At 40.8% G+C, this 16,124-nt stretch overlaps 1 protein-coding gene across 1 annotated transcript in view; it reads right to left on the bottom strand.

Moving 5' to 3' along the window:
• The window catches only part of NEO1 (neogenin 1), a 150,412-nt gene that overhangs the window by 29,927 nt on the left and 104,361 nt on the right, over positions 1–16,124 (bottom strand). Inside the window, exons 8-15 of the mRNA XM_035899461.1 lie at positions 13,986–14,140; positions 13,057–13,205; positions 11,876–12,014; positions 7,787–7,836; positions 6,762–6,906; positions 5,370–5,480; positions 1,557–1,751; positions 670–765 (exon numbers count right to left, since the gene is read on the bottom strand). Coding sequence (XP_035755354.1) covers positions 670–765; positions 1,557–1,751; positions 5,370–5,480; positions 6,762–6,906; positions 7,787–7,836; positions 11,876–12,014; positions 13,057–13,205; positions 13,986–14,140 — 1,040 coding nt within the window. The remainder of the gene's footprint in view (positions 1–669; positions 766–1,556; positions 1,752–5,369; positions 5,481–6,761; positions 6,907–7,786; positions 7,837–11,875; positions 12,015–13,056; positions 13,206–13,985; positions 14,141–16,124) is intronic.

Raw genomic sequence — 16,124 nt, 5'->3', positions numbered from 1 at the left:
TGTCCCCGATAAAACGTATCAGGATTCCTGCTGTTCAGGAGATCAAACCAGATGCAAGTGCTAACATCTACACAGAATAACTACAACAGTCTAGTCAGGAGCACAGTGAGCCACAGCACAGTAAGAGCTCACTTGCAACCAAATTTCTCTGCCTAAAATCTTTTATTAATGTATTACAAGATGAAAAAAAAAATATGCCAAGAACTCTGTTTAGTGTGACTACAGATTGAGCCTTAGACAAAGAAAATGCAGGCTTCATATTCAAAATCTCTGTGTAAAAGAACAAAAAAAATTCATCTTTGTCCATAAAAAACGAAATAAGGGCAATGCCTTTAGAGCTGCACCCACACAATTTGTGCTAGCATAACAGTAACTTTTTGAATAAGAGTAACTTTCTGAAAAAGAACATCTGTAAGTAGTTGAAAGGTAAGGTTTGTGATTTAAAAATGACACCAATTTTAGGTGGTTTATTAAACAGATGAAGCATGCAAGGCAATCGCTGCAACAGTAAGGCCCATCAGTTCAAGAAATGGAGCATACTTGGTGACACTGAAAAGCACCACTCTTACATTGTGTGTCATCACATTTTCAGCTGCCACGCGGAGGTGCGTTAACAACTGTTAACAACTTTCAGCTGTGCAGAACATAAAGGCAGCCCCTTGCCTTTACCTGAGTGAGGCCTGGTCACCGCACTCTCGTAGAGGGGGATTCCTTCACCAACGTTGTTAAATGCTTTCAGAGTTATGACATAGTGGGAGCTGGGGTCTAAAGGGGGAAAAGAAAATTAAATCTCTTTTTAGTGCTTTTTTCTGCTTCTCCATCTTCCCTTTGTTCAGTATTGTATTTTTTAACTGAAATACTCAAAATAACTAGACTAAATTTGAATTGAGAAAGTCTCCATACAGGCCTCCTTTTAGTGTTCAGTAGTTCCCAAGCAGCAGCAACCCTACCTTAAGTACAGCCAAAATAGCAGTGAGGAAAAACATTTTTAAATGAACATTTTTGGTTGCCCTACTACAACGCTATCCAAAACTCCAATTTTATGCGATTTCCCAATAGGTCGCACTACTAATATGTATTTGCTTTCAAGATACCTTGCCTACCACAGAGAGTTATGTGAAGGAGCAATTCTCTATTTTTCTTTTAAAGTAGATGCCGCTGTATCTCAGTAACATTTCAGTTTCTTTTTTGCCTGAAGCCACCTGTTCTGCAGCTCCAGGAGGAGAATAAGGGAATGCTGCTCGGCATGGACGCTTTTGTAGTAACCGTTGAAGGGAAAGCATCAAATCAAAATGCACTCTATGCTTCAAAGTCTGTGAATTTAGGATTGTGGGTTTGGGGTTTTTTTATTCCTCTGCCTCTTTCTCTATCAGCAGAAAACTGAGTTTATTTGAAATTTATCAACAGTTTGGCATCTGGTATAATAGCTGAATAAGGAAAAAGATCCTCTTACAAACATGCTTGTGGTTTTATTTATTTATAATACCGCAACTAGAAAATAAGCAACATAAATGAGAGGCAGACCTTGGGCACTGCTGTTAATTGACTTTCCTTACCTAAGTTTTCAATGGTGTAATATCTCTGTTTATAGTCCACCTTGATGGTCTGTGCGTGAGGACTGCCGATGCCATACCCTATAGCGTAGCCTCTCACCACAATGTTCTGGTTCTCAGGTGGAGTCCAGCTTACTACGATACTGGTGACAAGCGGGCGGACGTGCAAGGAACTCGGAACTTCGGGAACACGGGTTTCTGTGAAAGAAAAATGATAGATTTAAAGGACTTCTCTTGAATAGAGGTAATTACATGAAGAGCTACAAGTTAGTAAGGTCAAATGTAGCACTTCTACTCTGCCTCTGTACTGAAATGAGTACACTCCAAAGGAGAGGGCTTTATCATACAAGAGCAAGCAAAGAACTCTAATAAGCAGAAGAAAATTAAGAGAGTTTCGTATATTAATACATTTTAATAGACCCTCTTTTTACAAGAAAGGACAGAGCATCACATCTGCTTCCAGGCAGACTTTTTTGATGTTTGTGTGTGTTCTTGCCAATTTGTAATTTTTCAAAATACGCATTAAATCTATCATGCCCTTCCCCTCCACAAAGCAATCTACTTCTAGTTCTATCATATTACTTACTCGTGGGCATTAAAATAATTATACTGAAAACACACTGATGATGAAAGAAAGGTTCCTGAGCTCATTGTAGGATTAAATAGAATATTCCAAAGCTCTAAGAACTGTCAGTAAACTGAGTATTGCTTGTGCTGCAAAGGTTTCTTGTGATCTGTCCTACGCTTGTCGCTGTCTAAATCCTTGAGTCTCTAACATAATTCATGAAATGCATGCAGAAACTACACAGCCATACCAACAATCAAAAAAACCCTCAGAGAGTCCACATCAAATGCTTGAATCCTACCCCCAACGAGCAATACTGATCTAGTCACAACCCAAGAGAGATGGAATGTGGACCCTTAGGAACAGAAGGACTTCCACAACATGTCACTGCCATCTCCTAATATCTTCACTAAAAGGATTTTTCCCCAATGTTGATTACAACTTAAAAGCAATGGAAAAGCACAACTGTCTGTACCTTTGTTTTAACTTCTCAAAAATTAAATAAATACTTTTGTCAGGCCATTGGAGCCTGCCGTATGTTGACAGATTATAAATAATTCTGTGCAGTAGTAAGCCGACTTCTCCACTCCACAATGAAATCAGTTCAGAGAGTTGTTCTTCCTGGAGGGATTTCATTTTAATGAAACATGCTGCATTTATCTAAACACATTTAATAAAGCACCACAACAGGATTATTTGGATCATAATATGCCATTGGCCTGCTAGCCCACAGAGTTTACGGTCTCCAGCTGACACAGCTGATCAGTTAAAGTTCACAACTATTAAATACAGAAAAGCTACAGAATGGCAATATAAGAGATGACATTTTTAACTGCACAGAAGTTAATGCATTGGGGATAACTCTGTACAACTGTTTAACACCTCTTGCATACGTACTCCTGGTGGGACTCGCACCGGCTTCACAAAATTACACAGCCCTACCAACAATAAATTGTAACAGTCTGGCTCACATTTGCATTGATGACATTATAAAGTGAATTATTTTCTATTTAAATTCAAAAAGCAGCCATGGGGGGGAAAAAAAAAAGGAATTACGCCTTACATGTCTATTGAACCTGGGAAATTAAAGATTAGCTGTAAATACATTTGCATGGTATTAAAATTATCCACATGAGCTTACTGAAGAAATAAAAGTGAAAAATAATACATCTTCCTTCCAGTATGCACACAGACAAACCTCGTTCATGTCTACAGAATGATACATACACCACGTCCCATTGTCTTAACTGTGAATTTTTATTACTTTATTCAGTGTAAAGAATACGCATAAAGAAAGTTAGATTTCCTGCAAGGACTGCAACTTTCCAATTTGCAGAAAATTAAATGACAAAATCAACACAATGAAAAGATTCTTTTCTCCTCCCTCCTTCTGCCCTATTTACATTTAATCCTGATGCTTTCCTCTAGCAAAGAACTGTTAACTAATTCAAAAGCAGAGCACCTTTCCATTGCCTTGTGGAACTGCTGCCCATTTACAGAGCCCTACTTCAGTCTGGGGAATGGGTGGTTTCTCAAAGCTGCAAGGTTGTGTCACATCCAGTTCCAGGAAGACAGACACGCAGAGGCAAGTAATTTCAACTCCAAAAAGTAAATTCTGAGTAACTCCAAACCTGAACTCTACCATTAACATTGGGGTTTTGCGCTGCTCTTGATTAAGCAGTGGAGTAAGAAATAAGAGGACAAGTATTAAGTAGAGCATTGACTTTGCATAACACAAAGACTGGGCTCTCAAGAGCTTTAATGAGCTGACTGGTGAAGCAATCTTCCAATGGCATAGAGCAAATATTGAAGCTCTTTTATTATTCTGTCTTCCAGCTGCTATTATAACTGAACCTCAGGCCACACAGATGTGAAAGACGTTACTGGATCCCATGGCATTAAGCCAGGATGACCCTCCAGCTACTTCAAACAAAGCCAAGAGGAAGACTGGCCTGCAAAAACCTCAAGGTAACATGTGTGCAACAGCACTAATGCTTTTCGGAAATGGGAACAGTCTACCCAAAATCACCGATTCCGTGTAGGCGGTTCCAAGGAGATCCGCCCCAGCCATCTTTTAAAAAATGGCACTTCTTCAGTTGGAGTTGCTTTCAGCCAGATTCTGGGAGATGCTCACAAATTTGTGCATTTGAATTCTGCAAGAATCGAGTTCCCACTTGCAAATTATTCTAGTGTAGTAAACCAAACAACTGGACCAACTATCAATGACCAAAATTTTTCACAGAACATTTTCTACTTTTATTGTTAAACTCTACACCAGAAAAACAAGATGCTAACATGGTTCTGTATACCATATATCATGAGTATACGGCTTTGATGGAAAGATTTCATTTCTGGTGGAAGATATATCCTAGTCTATCAGTACTGAAAATACAATCAATCTCCCTTTTCTTCTGAAGTGGCAAAATAACAATTACTGGGGGTCAAATGTTCTCTACAGAAAAAGAGTCTAAGCAAAAAAAAACCCCAAAATTCAGAAAAAACTTTCTAAGAGAACATGGTACCAATGAAACATAGTGGTACGATTGCAAAGGTCTGCGTGTGACAACAATGTTTTCCACTGTTTCTTTCCTGCTGTGGCATCTCCTTCACATTCTAAGTTTACAACTCCAACGCTGCAACCACAGCACAGGCACTAATGCTACAGGCGGCAGCTGACAGGACTACATCCAGTCAATCAGCGCACGGTGTCTCCCAACACCCCATCACCACTCTGAACTCTTTGAGGCGTACTTCAACGGTTTCGTTAGTGTAACTCAGGAGCTACATAAATACATAATCGCTATTTTACTTCCCTCAAGGAAAACAGCCCCCCTACCTCTGTTTCATAGCCTGCAAATGCCTGCATAATTAATGAGATGAATTTTATTACAGTATAAAAAGTGAACCATTATTACTATAGAAATCTTATCATGTATTATCATTTAAATATTGAAACACTAATTTATAATTGGGTATTAGCAGAAAAACCATAGTGACAGCACACGGTACTAGAAAGTGTAGAAGCACGGTTTAATTTCAAGCCATTTGACTGACTCAGCAAGAATTTTGTGTTAAAATACAGATTAATTTCACTTAATCATAAATAAAGCACACTGTATAATTAGCATATGGTAAAAACAATTGAACAAAATCAGGTTTGCCTTTAAAAAAGGCAGTCAGACTTTACTGTGCCCTGTCCATGAATTCTAATGCTTCTGATGTCACAAACATGTTCACACTTATGATCTCACCATCTAGATCACTCTCAAACGTTTCTGCTGACATCCAGTCGGTAGCTGGCCCAGTACCATTAACAGTCAAGGCGGCTACTCGGAAGCTGTATTCTGTGCCGCGTTCAAGACCTGAGAGACAAAGAGCATCCAAGATATCAACAGAGGAATTCCAGCTGTGAGCACAGGAATCCCAGTTCTGAATTAAAACACAGGTACAGCCCAGCAGCAGACGGCCTTTCAGCCCACCACTGCCACTTGAGCACAACATGGGGTCAGGAATGGAAACAGCACAGTGGCGCAGCGGGCCACCAGAAGAGCCTGCGAGGTGCCGTTTGCAGCCAGCTTTGATTTCTGGCTATTCACCAGTTTTAAGCACAGAACCACTGACATCCATAACTAAACCCAGGTGTAGCATATAGACAGCAAGTGACCAAACCCTGCAAACAGTTTGCTTACTGCATTTAAGAGTGTATAATCAATAACCAAAGCAGCATGAAAACGCACTCAAACTCTGATATAGGAACTTCTTAAACAGGCTTTGCTGCTGGCAAAAACATACTCCAGTTACAGGCACATATATCAGCTCCTCTGTGAGAAACCTGAAAGTTACTGAGTCACAGCTGGACTTCCTGAGAACAAATCAAAACATCTTGTTAAAAAGTGCATATTCGTTTTCTACCGAGGCACAATTTCTTCTCATCTGAGCAACTGTTCATTTACAGAGATTTAAAAAAGGAACAAAATGTAGTCTTGCTCCTTGTCCTGTACTGTTTATTTCTGCAAAACAAAATTCTAGTTCTGGCAACAATATACAATTTATACTAAGTAATGTACTAGGTTGGATTTTTTTTAAGTGTACAAAATAAAGAGAGAGTGTGGCACATTCATGCCAGAAAGAAGGAAAAAGGCTGACATCGGTGAAACTAGGTGGGATGATTTGCACGGATGCCTGAGCTAGGAAGTTCCTAAGACTCTGAGCTGGGCTTGCTGACGAGCACTGCATGACGGAGCACACCTACATAATGGCCACATGCAGCTGGGGTAGTCAGCCAAACACCCAGCCTGACTACATTTCTTTGGCATCCTTCTCCACATGCTTATTTCTGGCATTTGGGCAGACACAATCCGCTCAAGACCATCTTCTCCATGCAACCACTATGCCTTTTATAAAGGTTTTAAAAGGACTCGTCCAGTCCACTCAGCAAATCAATGGCAAAATTAGGGCTAGAAAACAGGTCACGAGACTTCGGTTACCACTAGCCAGCCCACACTCCCTCATTACCTACACTCATTTGAGGTGTTGTAATTTTTTCTTCCAAGGCAAGTACCCTATATAAACAGGCTCTGAGCCCACTAAAAGCCCCTAAACCCCTCTCTTCTGATACCAAATGCTTGCAAACAGTAGCTCACCTTCAATTAGCTGAAAAAGTTGGGTCCCGCCAATGCTCTCTGTCACATCACTCTTGCGGGACACTTTACGGTAGCGAATTTTGTAGCCGGTGATTTGTCCACTGTGTGTCCCTGCGGGAGGAGGCTGCCAGTGCAGCATGATGCTCTGCGGAAGGCAGAAGGTCGTTACAAAGCCATCGGCCTCCCACGCAGCCAGAAAAACTACTCTAGTGCTAATAATTAATGAAATACAAGATAAAAAGCACGCACACAGGAAACTCTGCATTTTCATATGGCTATCTGTGAAAAGTAAGAAACCTCTGATCCAGCTGCAGCCCGGGTCATACATGTGCCTGTAGAAGTGCACCTCAAAGTGTGTCAAACAGATGGGAGCTTCTGATTCCAATTTCATAAATGGCCCCTTGGGTTTCGCTTTCATTTTCTTTGGGTTATCTTAAGATACGGTTTACTTGAGGATCTATCTTTAAGAACCGTTATTTTCCCTAAAGGGCACAAGTTATCTGAACTGCAGTTTATGTGCAAGAAGTTATTTATTTTTAATCATACAGGCAGTAGAAAAAGGTATTTGGAGAAGAGTTTAGAAAAGGCTTTTTAAAAAATCTCCAATCATAATCACTAAAGTCGTAATGACTACATATCTAATTTTCTCTTTTAAAGTGCCCAGGACACTACGAACATGCACGTGTACGCACACATGCTGCAAACAGTTAATCAACAGGAACAGATTTAAGCTCTGGTGCTTCAGGCTTTTGTGCCCAATTAAACCTCTTTCATAATTAGCCTCCACACTTCAGTGCATTGCCACTGTCTTCACTGCATTCCATAAGTACAATCCACAACCGGACTGGAGTTTGTAATGCTTCAAGCCCCATGTTCAGACATTCTGCTGTTGGGCAACTCTTACGCAAACAGCTGAAAAGCGGCATGGTAGAAAAGAAACCCAAAGCAGCTCTGAATTGTGGTCGATCTAAGACCCACCAACCTTTTGTTTACCCACTACCAACAAGAAATTCTCCACATCTTACCTTGGAATTCCGTACTTCCAGCGTTAGATTCTGCGGTGGAGCACTGGGGACTAGAAACATTAAAGAAATTACAACTCCATCATTTCCATATACTGTATCAAATACTGTATTTCCTTACATAACTACTCTCTACTATCATTCATTATGGAAGCACAAACCATTCTGGTTAGCGACACTACATAAAGTACACTACAAAGTCCTACCAGAGGTGCTTTAAGACATACAGTGATTACCTAAGGAGGTTTATGTATTTTCAACCCAAAGAACAAATTCACTTTTTATTCAGGTCTTATCACAGGTATTTAAATAAAAAATGTCTTCTACTTAAAGGTACTTCCATAAACTCTAATAAAAGTGACCGCATTCAATACTTTTCAAAATCAAATCTTAAATTTACATGCTGGATTCTGGGAGCCCACATTTGAAATTCTAGCCATGGCTTTTATCCTCATGATTTTCTGTAACAGTGTTCCCAAGGAGGTGATGTGCATCGCAACGACAGCTTCTGCTTTTAAACCTCCATTCTTTGTTAGTTCTTTCCTACCTGTAGCAACTTGCTGGTCACGACAGTGAGAGTCCATTAGACAAAAAGGCAACATAAGAGAGAACGTGATACCGAGAAAATCCTTGTGGCAGTACGTCAACTCACAAATGTTATCTCAAAGGCACTGATAAGGGCTCCCCCGCAGGAATGTGAGGCTCCAGGAAAACACAAGGACAGGGAATTAGCACAACAGGGCTAAAGATTGCTCTGGCCCGAATAATCTGTTTTCCGAATAACCAGCCATGGCAATACCTAAGAAAACACTCCTGAGTGCATAGAGTGAAAGTGGCCTCGCAATAAGCGAAAGGTACACTGGGTGTGCTTAAATAAATACCCGTCCCACTGTCCCACAACAGAACTGGAGAAAATGATGTATTTGTTTTCCCTTCTCTCTTGACAGCTGACCTGAGTCAGAAGTCACCAGACCTAGGGATTAAGTGCTATGTCCTTCAACAAGCAAGAACACAGGTGAAGAGGAGGAAACGAAATAAAGCCAAGCTTCCCCCCGCACTTTTGTTTTATGCAGGTGGTGCCTACATTCAGAACAACCTAAAAATAACCATGGGTTTTACAACGAGGGATTAATAACTAATGCATATATCGCAAACTTGGCGAGAGAAAGACAATCGGTAGGACACAGGAAAGGGTACATGCATGCAAATATATCCATATACACAGATCTCCCCATGTGCAGTTTGTTTTACGTCAAAGCAAGCTTAGACTCAGATCAGATTAGGAACTTAACCAGGCCAACAATAAAATGGATTTCCTATGGGCTGATACCCCACGCTTCAACGGGAAAGGTGCAGCCTGGTTTGGTACATTGTACAGTGACCGTCCAGGAGGGAGGACCACAACATGCTGGCGGTTCAGAGACAGCAAGGACGAGTTGGTCAAGGAAATGCCCTCGATCAGGGTGTGAGGCAGAGATTACGTTTCTAGTTGTGATGTACAATTGCTTCCTCTAGATCAGGAAGACCATCAGAAGAGAAGCAATCCTTACAAGCAGCACATAAACCTTGGTTCAGATTGTAATACCCAAAGCCTTACCCTGCAACAAACCACCATAACATACTTAGATTAGAAGCAAACACCTACATAAAACCGCGGAAGCTTGTTAAATAGAAGCTAAAGGCAGCTTAGAATGAAATCCCTGCAGAAAACAGGGAGATTGCTTACAGGCACCACAATAAGCAAACAGAAGAAGAAAATGTGCATCTTTCATGCGGAAAGATTTGAGAGATTGAAGGGGAGAACAGCACGGTTAAGCAGTAGGGTTATAAGACTCTAAGAAGCAAGATGGCCTCCTTCAGAAAGCTGTAGAAAATAAATTTCAACAGGTTAAATGTCAAAATGTAAGGTGGGCCAGAAAGAACTCTGGAAAACTTGAAAATGATGTTACAACTAATGATAAATTCGTCTTTAAACAAATAAGAAGCTGGAAGCCCTTTAGAGAAATTGTAGAGTTAGCAGATGGTCAGGGAATGACAGAAAAAGGTAAGGCCACACAACTAACTTCTCTGCATTTGTACTGAGGGAACAGTAGGAGAGGTTTTCATGACACTCTGTACACGGGACTTACGGGATCTCTCAAACCAAAATGTCAGTAAAAGGGATCACGGAAGAGTCAGGCACAACGAGCAGCAGCATGTTGCCAGGGTTGATGACATTCATCAAGGAACTTGGGAACAGTTGCATGACTTGCAGCAGGCTGTAACCTCTCACAGGCTACCTTGATACTGGGAGATGGCAAATTTGATGCCAGTATTTCAAAAGGGTTCTGGTTTGAAAAACTACTGGAAACTTCAAGTAATGAGTCAGAAACCTGTACTAGGCAAAAAAAACGAAGCTAAAATAAAGCTTGAAATTCATTGATACACGGGGAAATAATATGGATTTTTCACTTTTTAAAGGGAAATCCTGTGTTGCAAACCTGCTGGTGAGCTCTCAAGAAACGAAGCAATGAGGGGAAGCCACTGCCTGAGCGAACAACTGGTTAAAAGAAAGGCAAGAGAAGGTAGGAATGTCTATGGTGGGAGATGACCTGTGGAGCTCATCTGTGGTACGTGCCGAGACCCCTGTGCTCAACAGGTTTGTAAGTGATGAAAGGGGAATGAGCAGCGAGGTGACAAATGTCAGTACAGACAAGATCTGATGGCAAAGAATTGCAGGAAAACCTCCAGACATTTTGTGGCTGGACGTTAAAGCAACAGACAAAATTCACGGTAGATAAAGTTACACGCATGGGAAAAATGATCCTGCCTCTACATGCAAAATGATGGCTCCAAGCAGACCAATTCCACCAAGATTGGTCTACTCCAAAAATGTCACCTCAGTGCTCAGAATGAGCCAAAAAAAGCCAGTCAAATGCTAGCAACTACACACTTGCATCTCTGACACAATTTTAGTCCCCTCTACCTCTATTTTTGAAAGCATGTAGAAGAAAGAAACAGAGAAAAGTTCAGGAAAGGGCACTGAAGGTTGAAGCAGCTTCTACAAAAGAAATGGGTAACCAGTTCTGTGAGTTTTGAGTCTGAAAAAGAGATGAATGAAGGAGGACACAGCAAAGGTCGATAAAACGAGGAGTGGGACAGAGCGGGCTGGAGGACACTCATTATTCACTCTTTCAGGCAGTGCAGCTATAGGCAACAAACGATGCTAACGCACGGCGGGTTCAAAACAGCCAACATGGGGTGATTTGTCACAGAAAATTTATTTGTAGAATCTTTGTCCCCTTGATGTTGTGGATGATAAAAGCTGACATGGGTTAAAGAGGATGCAGACAGGGTTTCATGGAAGAGAAACTGAATTAGTAAATACACAGAAACGACTGCAGAGTCAAGAAGTCCCAGAAAAACCAAACTTCTGGACACAGAGAGAATTCCTCTCTGCTCTTCTATTCTGCTTTTGGTCACCCCTGGAGAGAGGATTCCAGGCTAGGCTCACTTTTGGTCTGACTCTTCTTATATATGAAGTCATTAACTCTGATCATTCGGCAACTGTTCATACATCTCTCTTTACTCACATTCCCTCTTTATTTGCCTTATAGAAAACACCGTTACTACTTCCTGCTTTCATTAGTATGTGCAATTGATTTAATAGGATCTGTGCTGCAGTCCAAAGAAAGACACACAGCATTTTCCCATATGACCACAATTAAAATAAAACTAGCACAAGTCTGCTCCTATGTAAAAATATTATAGAAGCTAAGAAATAATTTTGAGTTGTTTTCTTCAATACAGAATTGTGTTTCTGTCCACTCAATACTTGTAGGCTCAATAACCTGTGAAATAAACTACTGATATTGAGATGAAGGACACTGTTGTTTTGTAATCAGAATCAGGTACAGTAATTTTCCTTCCCTTAATTTGGAAAGCCTCCGGGGGAACTTTCAGCACACATGGCCATATGCAACAACTACATTAGTAATAAAATAGGGCAACAATGATCAAAACCCATAGAAGTCCTTCTGGTTAAAAATTCACCTAAAGGAAATTGCCACCTAGTTCCTGAAAAAAAAAAAAAATTGGAATAAAGCACCTTACCATCTGACAGCGTTCGTACAACGACATCTTGGGTCGAGACTCCGGGACCGTGTTTATTGTAAGCTACCACTCGGAAACTATACTCTGTGTATTTCTTTAATCCGTTAATGGTGTAGGAGAGTCCTCCTACATCAATGTCCTGTTCATAAACAAACACACATCCAAGCCAAGGTCAGAAGCAGGTCTGCAACTATTAGAAATGCCTTAGGCTTTCAGTACAGTAATAAAGTCAAAAGCAGAGATGACACCTTTCTGCAGCACCTGCAGATCAAACCCTCTGTTTATATACAGCCAGCACTTGTAAGGATGCTAACAGGGAGCTCGCAAGAGACAACTCTACTTGATTTAAATCGTAACATGGACCCTGGTTCTGTAAATGAAAAGGGATCTGACAAACCTGCCCATCAGTGAAAATTATGACTGTATTTTGAATGGCAGGATGCAGAAAGAGAAAAAGGTAATTTTATCTGAGGAACACAACATTCCTATTTAAAAACGTCTGTCAAAAGGTACTGTAAGTGCTAACAAAAGTACTCTTCCCTTAGCTTCTTTTAAAGCTGGAGTCATATACATATGCAATCAGATGGGAAGTCAAATGACTAGGATTAATCCTCTCAAAGCCATGACTGTTCTCAGGTGGCAACCTGTACTTGCACAGAACATTCTGGATTCTTCCAAAAGAATCATAAGAAAATGTAATCAATTAGACATCACTATCAAAATACCAATCACTGGATCAAAGAACTCAAGAAGCAAGCACGGTTCAGATTAAGGATGATGTAAAAATCAGTAATTAGCCTATTTACTAAAATAAAACTGGCCAACCTATAAAAGCTATCCAAGCATCCTTTATGCTGCCCCAAGCAGAGCTATTAACTGATGACATAGCTGTTACTTGAGTTTTCCCCTTGCGATATGAGGAACATCCCCAAATGATTCTTGATGCTGATGAATACCTAAATAAGCCAACACAAAGAATATTGCTTTAATTCTAGGGCATATACATTTTGTGCTGGGTTTTTATTTTTCAACGTTTCTGTGTTTTAGGCTAAGGGATTCAGTTTATCAGAAAAGTGAACACTTTTTGCAAGGTATTTCTAGAAATCCAAGGTAAATACATAATATAAGAGAACAGGCCGTTAATGGCATTGTTATCACGCCGGAAGAGCCAGGCTCTGTACCTGTTCGGTGTCCTGTCCCTTCTCCATGTAATAGAGCTTGTAGTTCTGGATTTCACCATTGCCTGACAGCGGAGTCTCCCAGGTGACAGTGACGGAGGTGGGGGAACTGGCATACGCTCGGATATTGGGTGCTGGACCAGGAAGCTGAACTGAAACGTAAGCATGGAACTCCGATAGTCACCCAGCCAACCATTAACATTCTCCACAGCCAATTATTTTAGCATCACCTTCACTATTAATCATCTCCAGTTAAAAGATGTGTGTTTTCTCACATTTCAGCATTTCACAGGGATTCACTGGGGGGTGTAAAGGTGGGACCAAACCTCTGAAGGAGATCCTCCTGCCTGGGTCAGGTTCCTTTTTTCCTGAATGATCTTAACAAATCACATGCTTTGCATTTTCTGAAAGTTTTCTTTTTTTCTCTTTCAGTTAATGACAATTTAAAAGTATTTCTCTTATAACAGAAACTTTAGAGAATTTAATAAGGAATCATAGAATCACAGAATCATTTAGGTTGGAAAAGACCTTTAAGATCACCAAGCCCAGCCATTCCCCTAACCTTGTCATCCCACCACTAAATCCTGGCCTTCAGCACCTCATCTGCCCGGCTTTTAAATACCCCCAGGGGACGGGAATTCAACCACTGCCCTGGGAAGCCCCTTCCAGTGCTTGACAATCCTTTTGGGGAAGAAATTTTTCCTGATGTCTAACATAGTCTAACCTAATGTCTTATCCGTTCTTCTTAAGGGTGAGAATAAGTCATATAAGCATAGCAACATGGTAACTGGGAAAATTATTTTGAAACTATGGCCTGTGAGTGCAACTTTTAAGAGTGTCAACTTACTCTGTGAAAGGTCATGAATGGGGAAAACAAATAAAAAAAACCCCTGATCCCCAAGTCAAGAAGACTCAAAATATTCACAGCTTACCCTCAGGCTGAGTTGCCACCTTCAGCGGTACCGAGCTCTCTCCGGGGCCATGCTTGTTCTGAGCCACAACTCGAAAGACATAAACTGTTTCGGGCATCAGGTTTTGGATCGTCACTTGCGTCTCTCCAGGACGACTTGTATTTTCAACACGTTCCCTTTAGGAAATGAAAGGTTTGGGCACAGAAACAATCATTGATTAGTAAAAGGGCTTTTGAGGGGTAAGTAAAAGAATAGTTGCTACCAAGATGTATCCCATCTGAATATATCTAATGTGTTAATAATGTGGTTATTTGCACCGCTCTGACTACACAATAAAACAGTAATATGCCAGAATTGCTGGTGACAAACATCTTCTAATTTTGTAACTTCTCTTTGAAAACGAATATGCACTGAAAGAAAAGAATAAGTTATACATGACATCACAAAATTCCAAGTAGTTTCTCTGTTATTCTGTAGCAGCATGCAATAATTCATAGTGACAGTTTATCCTGCTACTCTGAAGCCAGAAGAAAAAAATATTTAAGCAGTATACACAGATTCTGGCAAGATTTAAGGCATTTTTGTTAATATTGCGGGGCTGCTTCTTGTGTGTTTTTCAACGAAGCTGTTTTAATGGATTCTTCTACCTCCAAACTTTATTTGGTTCCTCCCTAATATTTAGGCTTTTTAAAAACACCCCTGGGCTCCAACCCGCCCAGGCAGGCAGCTGTGGCATTCGTGCTACCCGCAAGTAGTGGAGTCAACAAAACGCAGTGCCTGCCTGGGTCTGCGCCGCTCTCACCCAGCCCGACGTGCAAGCAGCCATCCCTTGGCAGTGCTTACACTCGTACTGTGTGCTGGGCTCCTCTCGGACCGGTGTGAAGACGCCCACCTCCATCATGGCTGAGGAGACACCTCCGGGCTACTGGCGCCCCCAGTTTGTCTGCCAGAGCCCAAAGAGTGAGTGTGCTGTGTGGGAAGGAGCATTTACATGGGCTCAGCACAAAGGCCAACATTTTGAAAGCCGAAAGCCATAATCCAGACGGGAGAATACACTCCGTGTCCAGAGGCAACTGGATAGAGCGTTGCCCTGCGTTTAGGGACCCTCTGTTGCAGCTGTCGGGAAGCATGGTCTTGCGCTGAGCACAGTCCAGGAAACTTGACGGGTTCTTATCAAGCTCAGGATTGAGGGGCAGATTAGAAGATTAATCATCAACTAACTAGAGGCTTTATTTCCAACACATTGCTGTTGTCATGTGAACCTTCACAGAGCTACGTTTGGGTAACAACATCTACGCACTGTCCTTCCTTGAAAAGGAGCTACCAGCTCCCTGTAAATACAAATAAAAGCAGTATTATAAAAGAAGAAATCAAAAAACTTCCCTGCTGAGAAAATAAAGGGAAAATGCGACTGCTCTGAATACAATTCTTCCCCTTTTGTCTGCTAGACTTTGTTTAGCTCTACAGCAGAGGGCAGGCGATTCTCATCCCCATGATTAGCTGCTATTAAATCATTTTTAATGCAGAAGCCTAGGCAAAATTATTCCACAGCCTCCCCCTTTCCTACCTTCCAGCCATTATGCTTTAGTTTATATCACGGAAATATGATGCCAAAATCCCCAGTTTTAATTTATTTCTTTTTAAATCAACTGGTACGGTTGATTTAGCATAACTTGGTTGAAAACATTTTGAAATCCCTGTTGATTTCTTCACTATCACACTGTATCTACAGAGGGGAACAATACCCTTACTGTAACTAAAGATCTACTTAAATACATTTTCTAGAATATTCTCCTTCATGAAAGTTGAGCTAAAATGGCATCGCATAAGCAGCTTAATTTATCTCAGACCTTTTCAAAATTTTCCATTGTTAAACGAGCAGCATCATTATAGCACATTTGAATTAAAAATCTTTACAGGGGATTTTTCTTCTTCTAATGTTTATACTTTTTGCAAGAAATAAGCTGACAGAGAAGTGAGACACACACTGAAGAAATACCATACCCACCGCAGAATGAGGGGGAGCAGGAGAAAAGATAAATATTTTCCCTCTCTAACTTTTCCAGTTCTAGGGTGCAAAATGTTTGCTGGAAAATGCATTTTCAAATGGATAGTTTCCTTTAAGACGTGTCTTTGACACAGTGATGGTATTTGAAAACC

This window comes from Egretta garzetta, unplaced genomic scaffold (assembly GCF_000687185.1).
Source record: "Egretta garzetta isolate BGI_Z169 unplaced genomic scaffold, ASM68718v1 scaffold287, whole genome shotgun sequence".
Lineage (NCBI taxonomy): Eukaryota > Metazoa > Chordata > Aves > Pelecaniformes > Ardeidae > Egretta > Egretta garzetta.
Note: the sequence above shows the minus strand (reverse complement) of the source record. Positions and strands in the feature narration are given on the sequence as shown.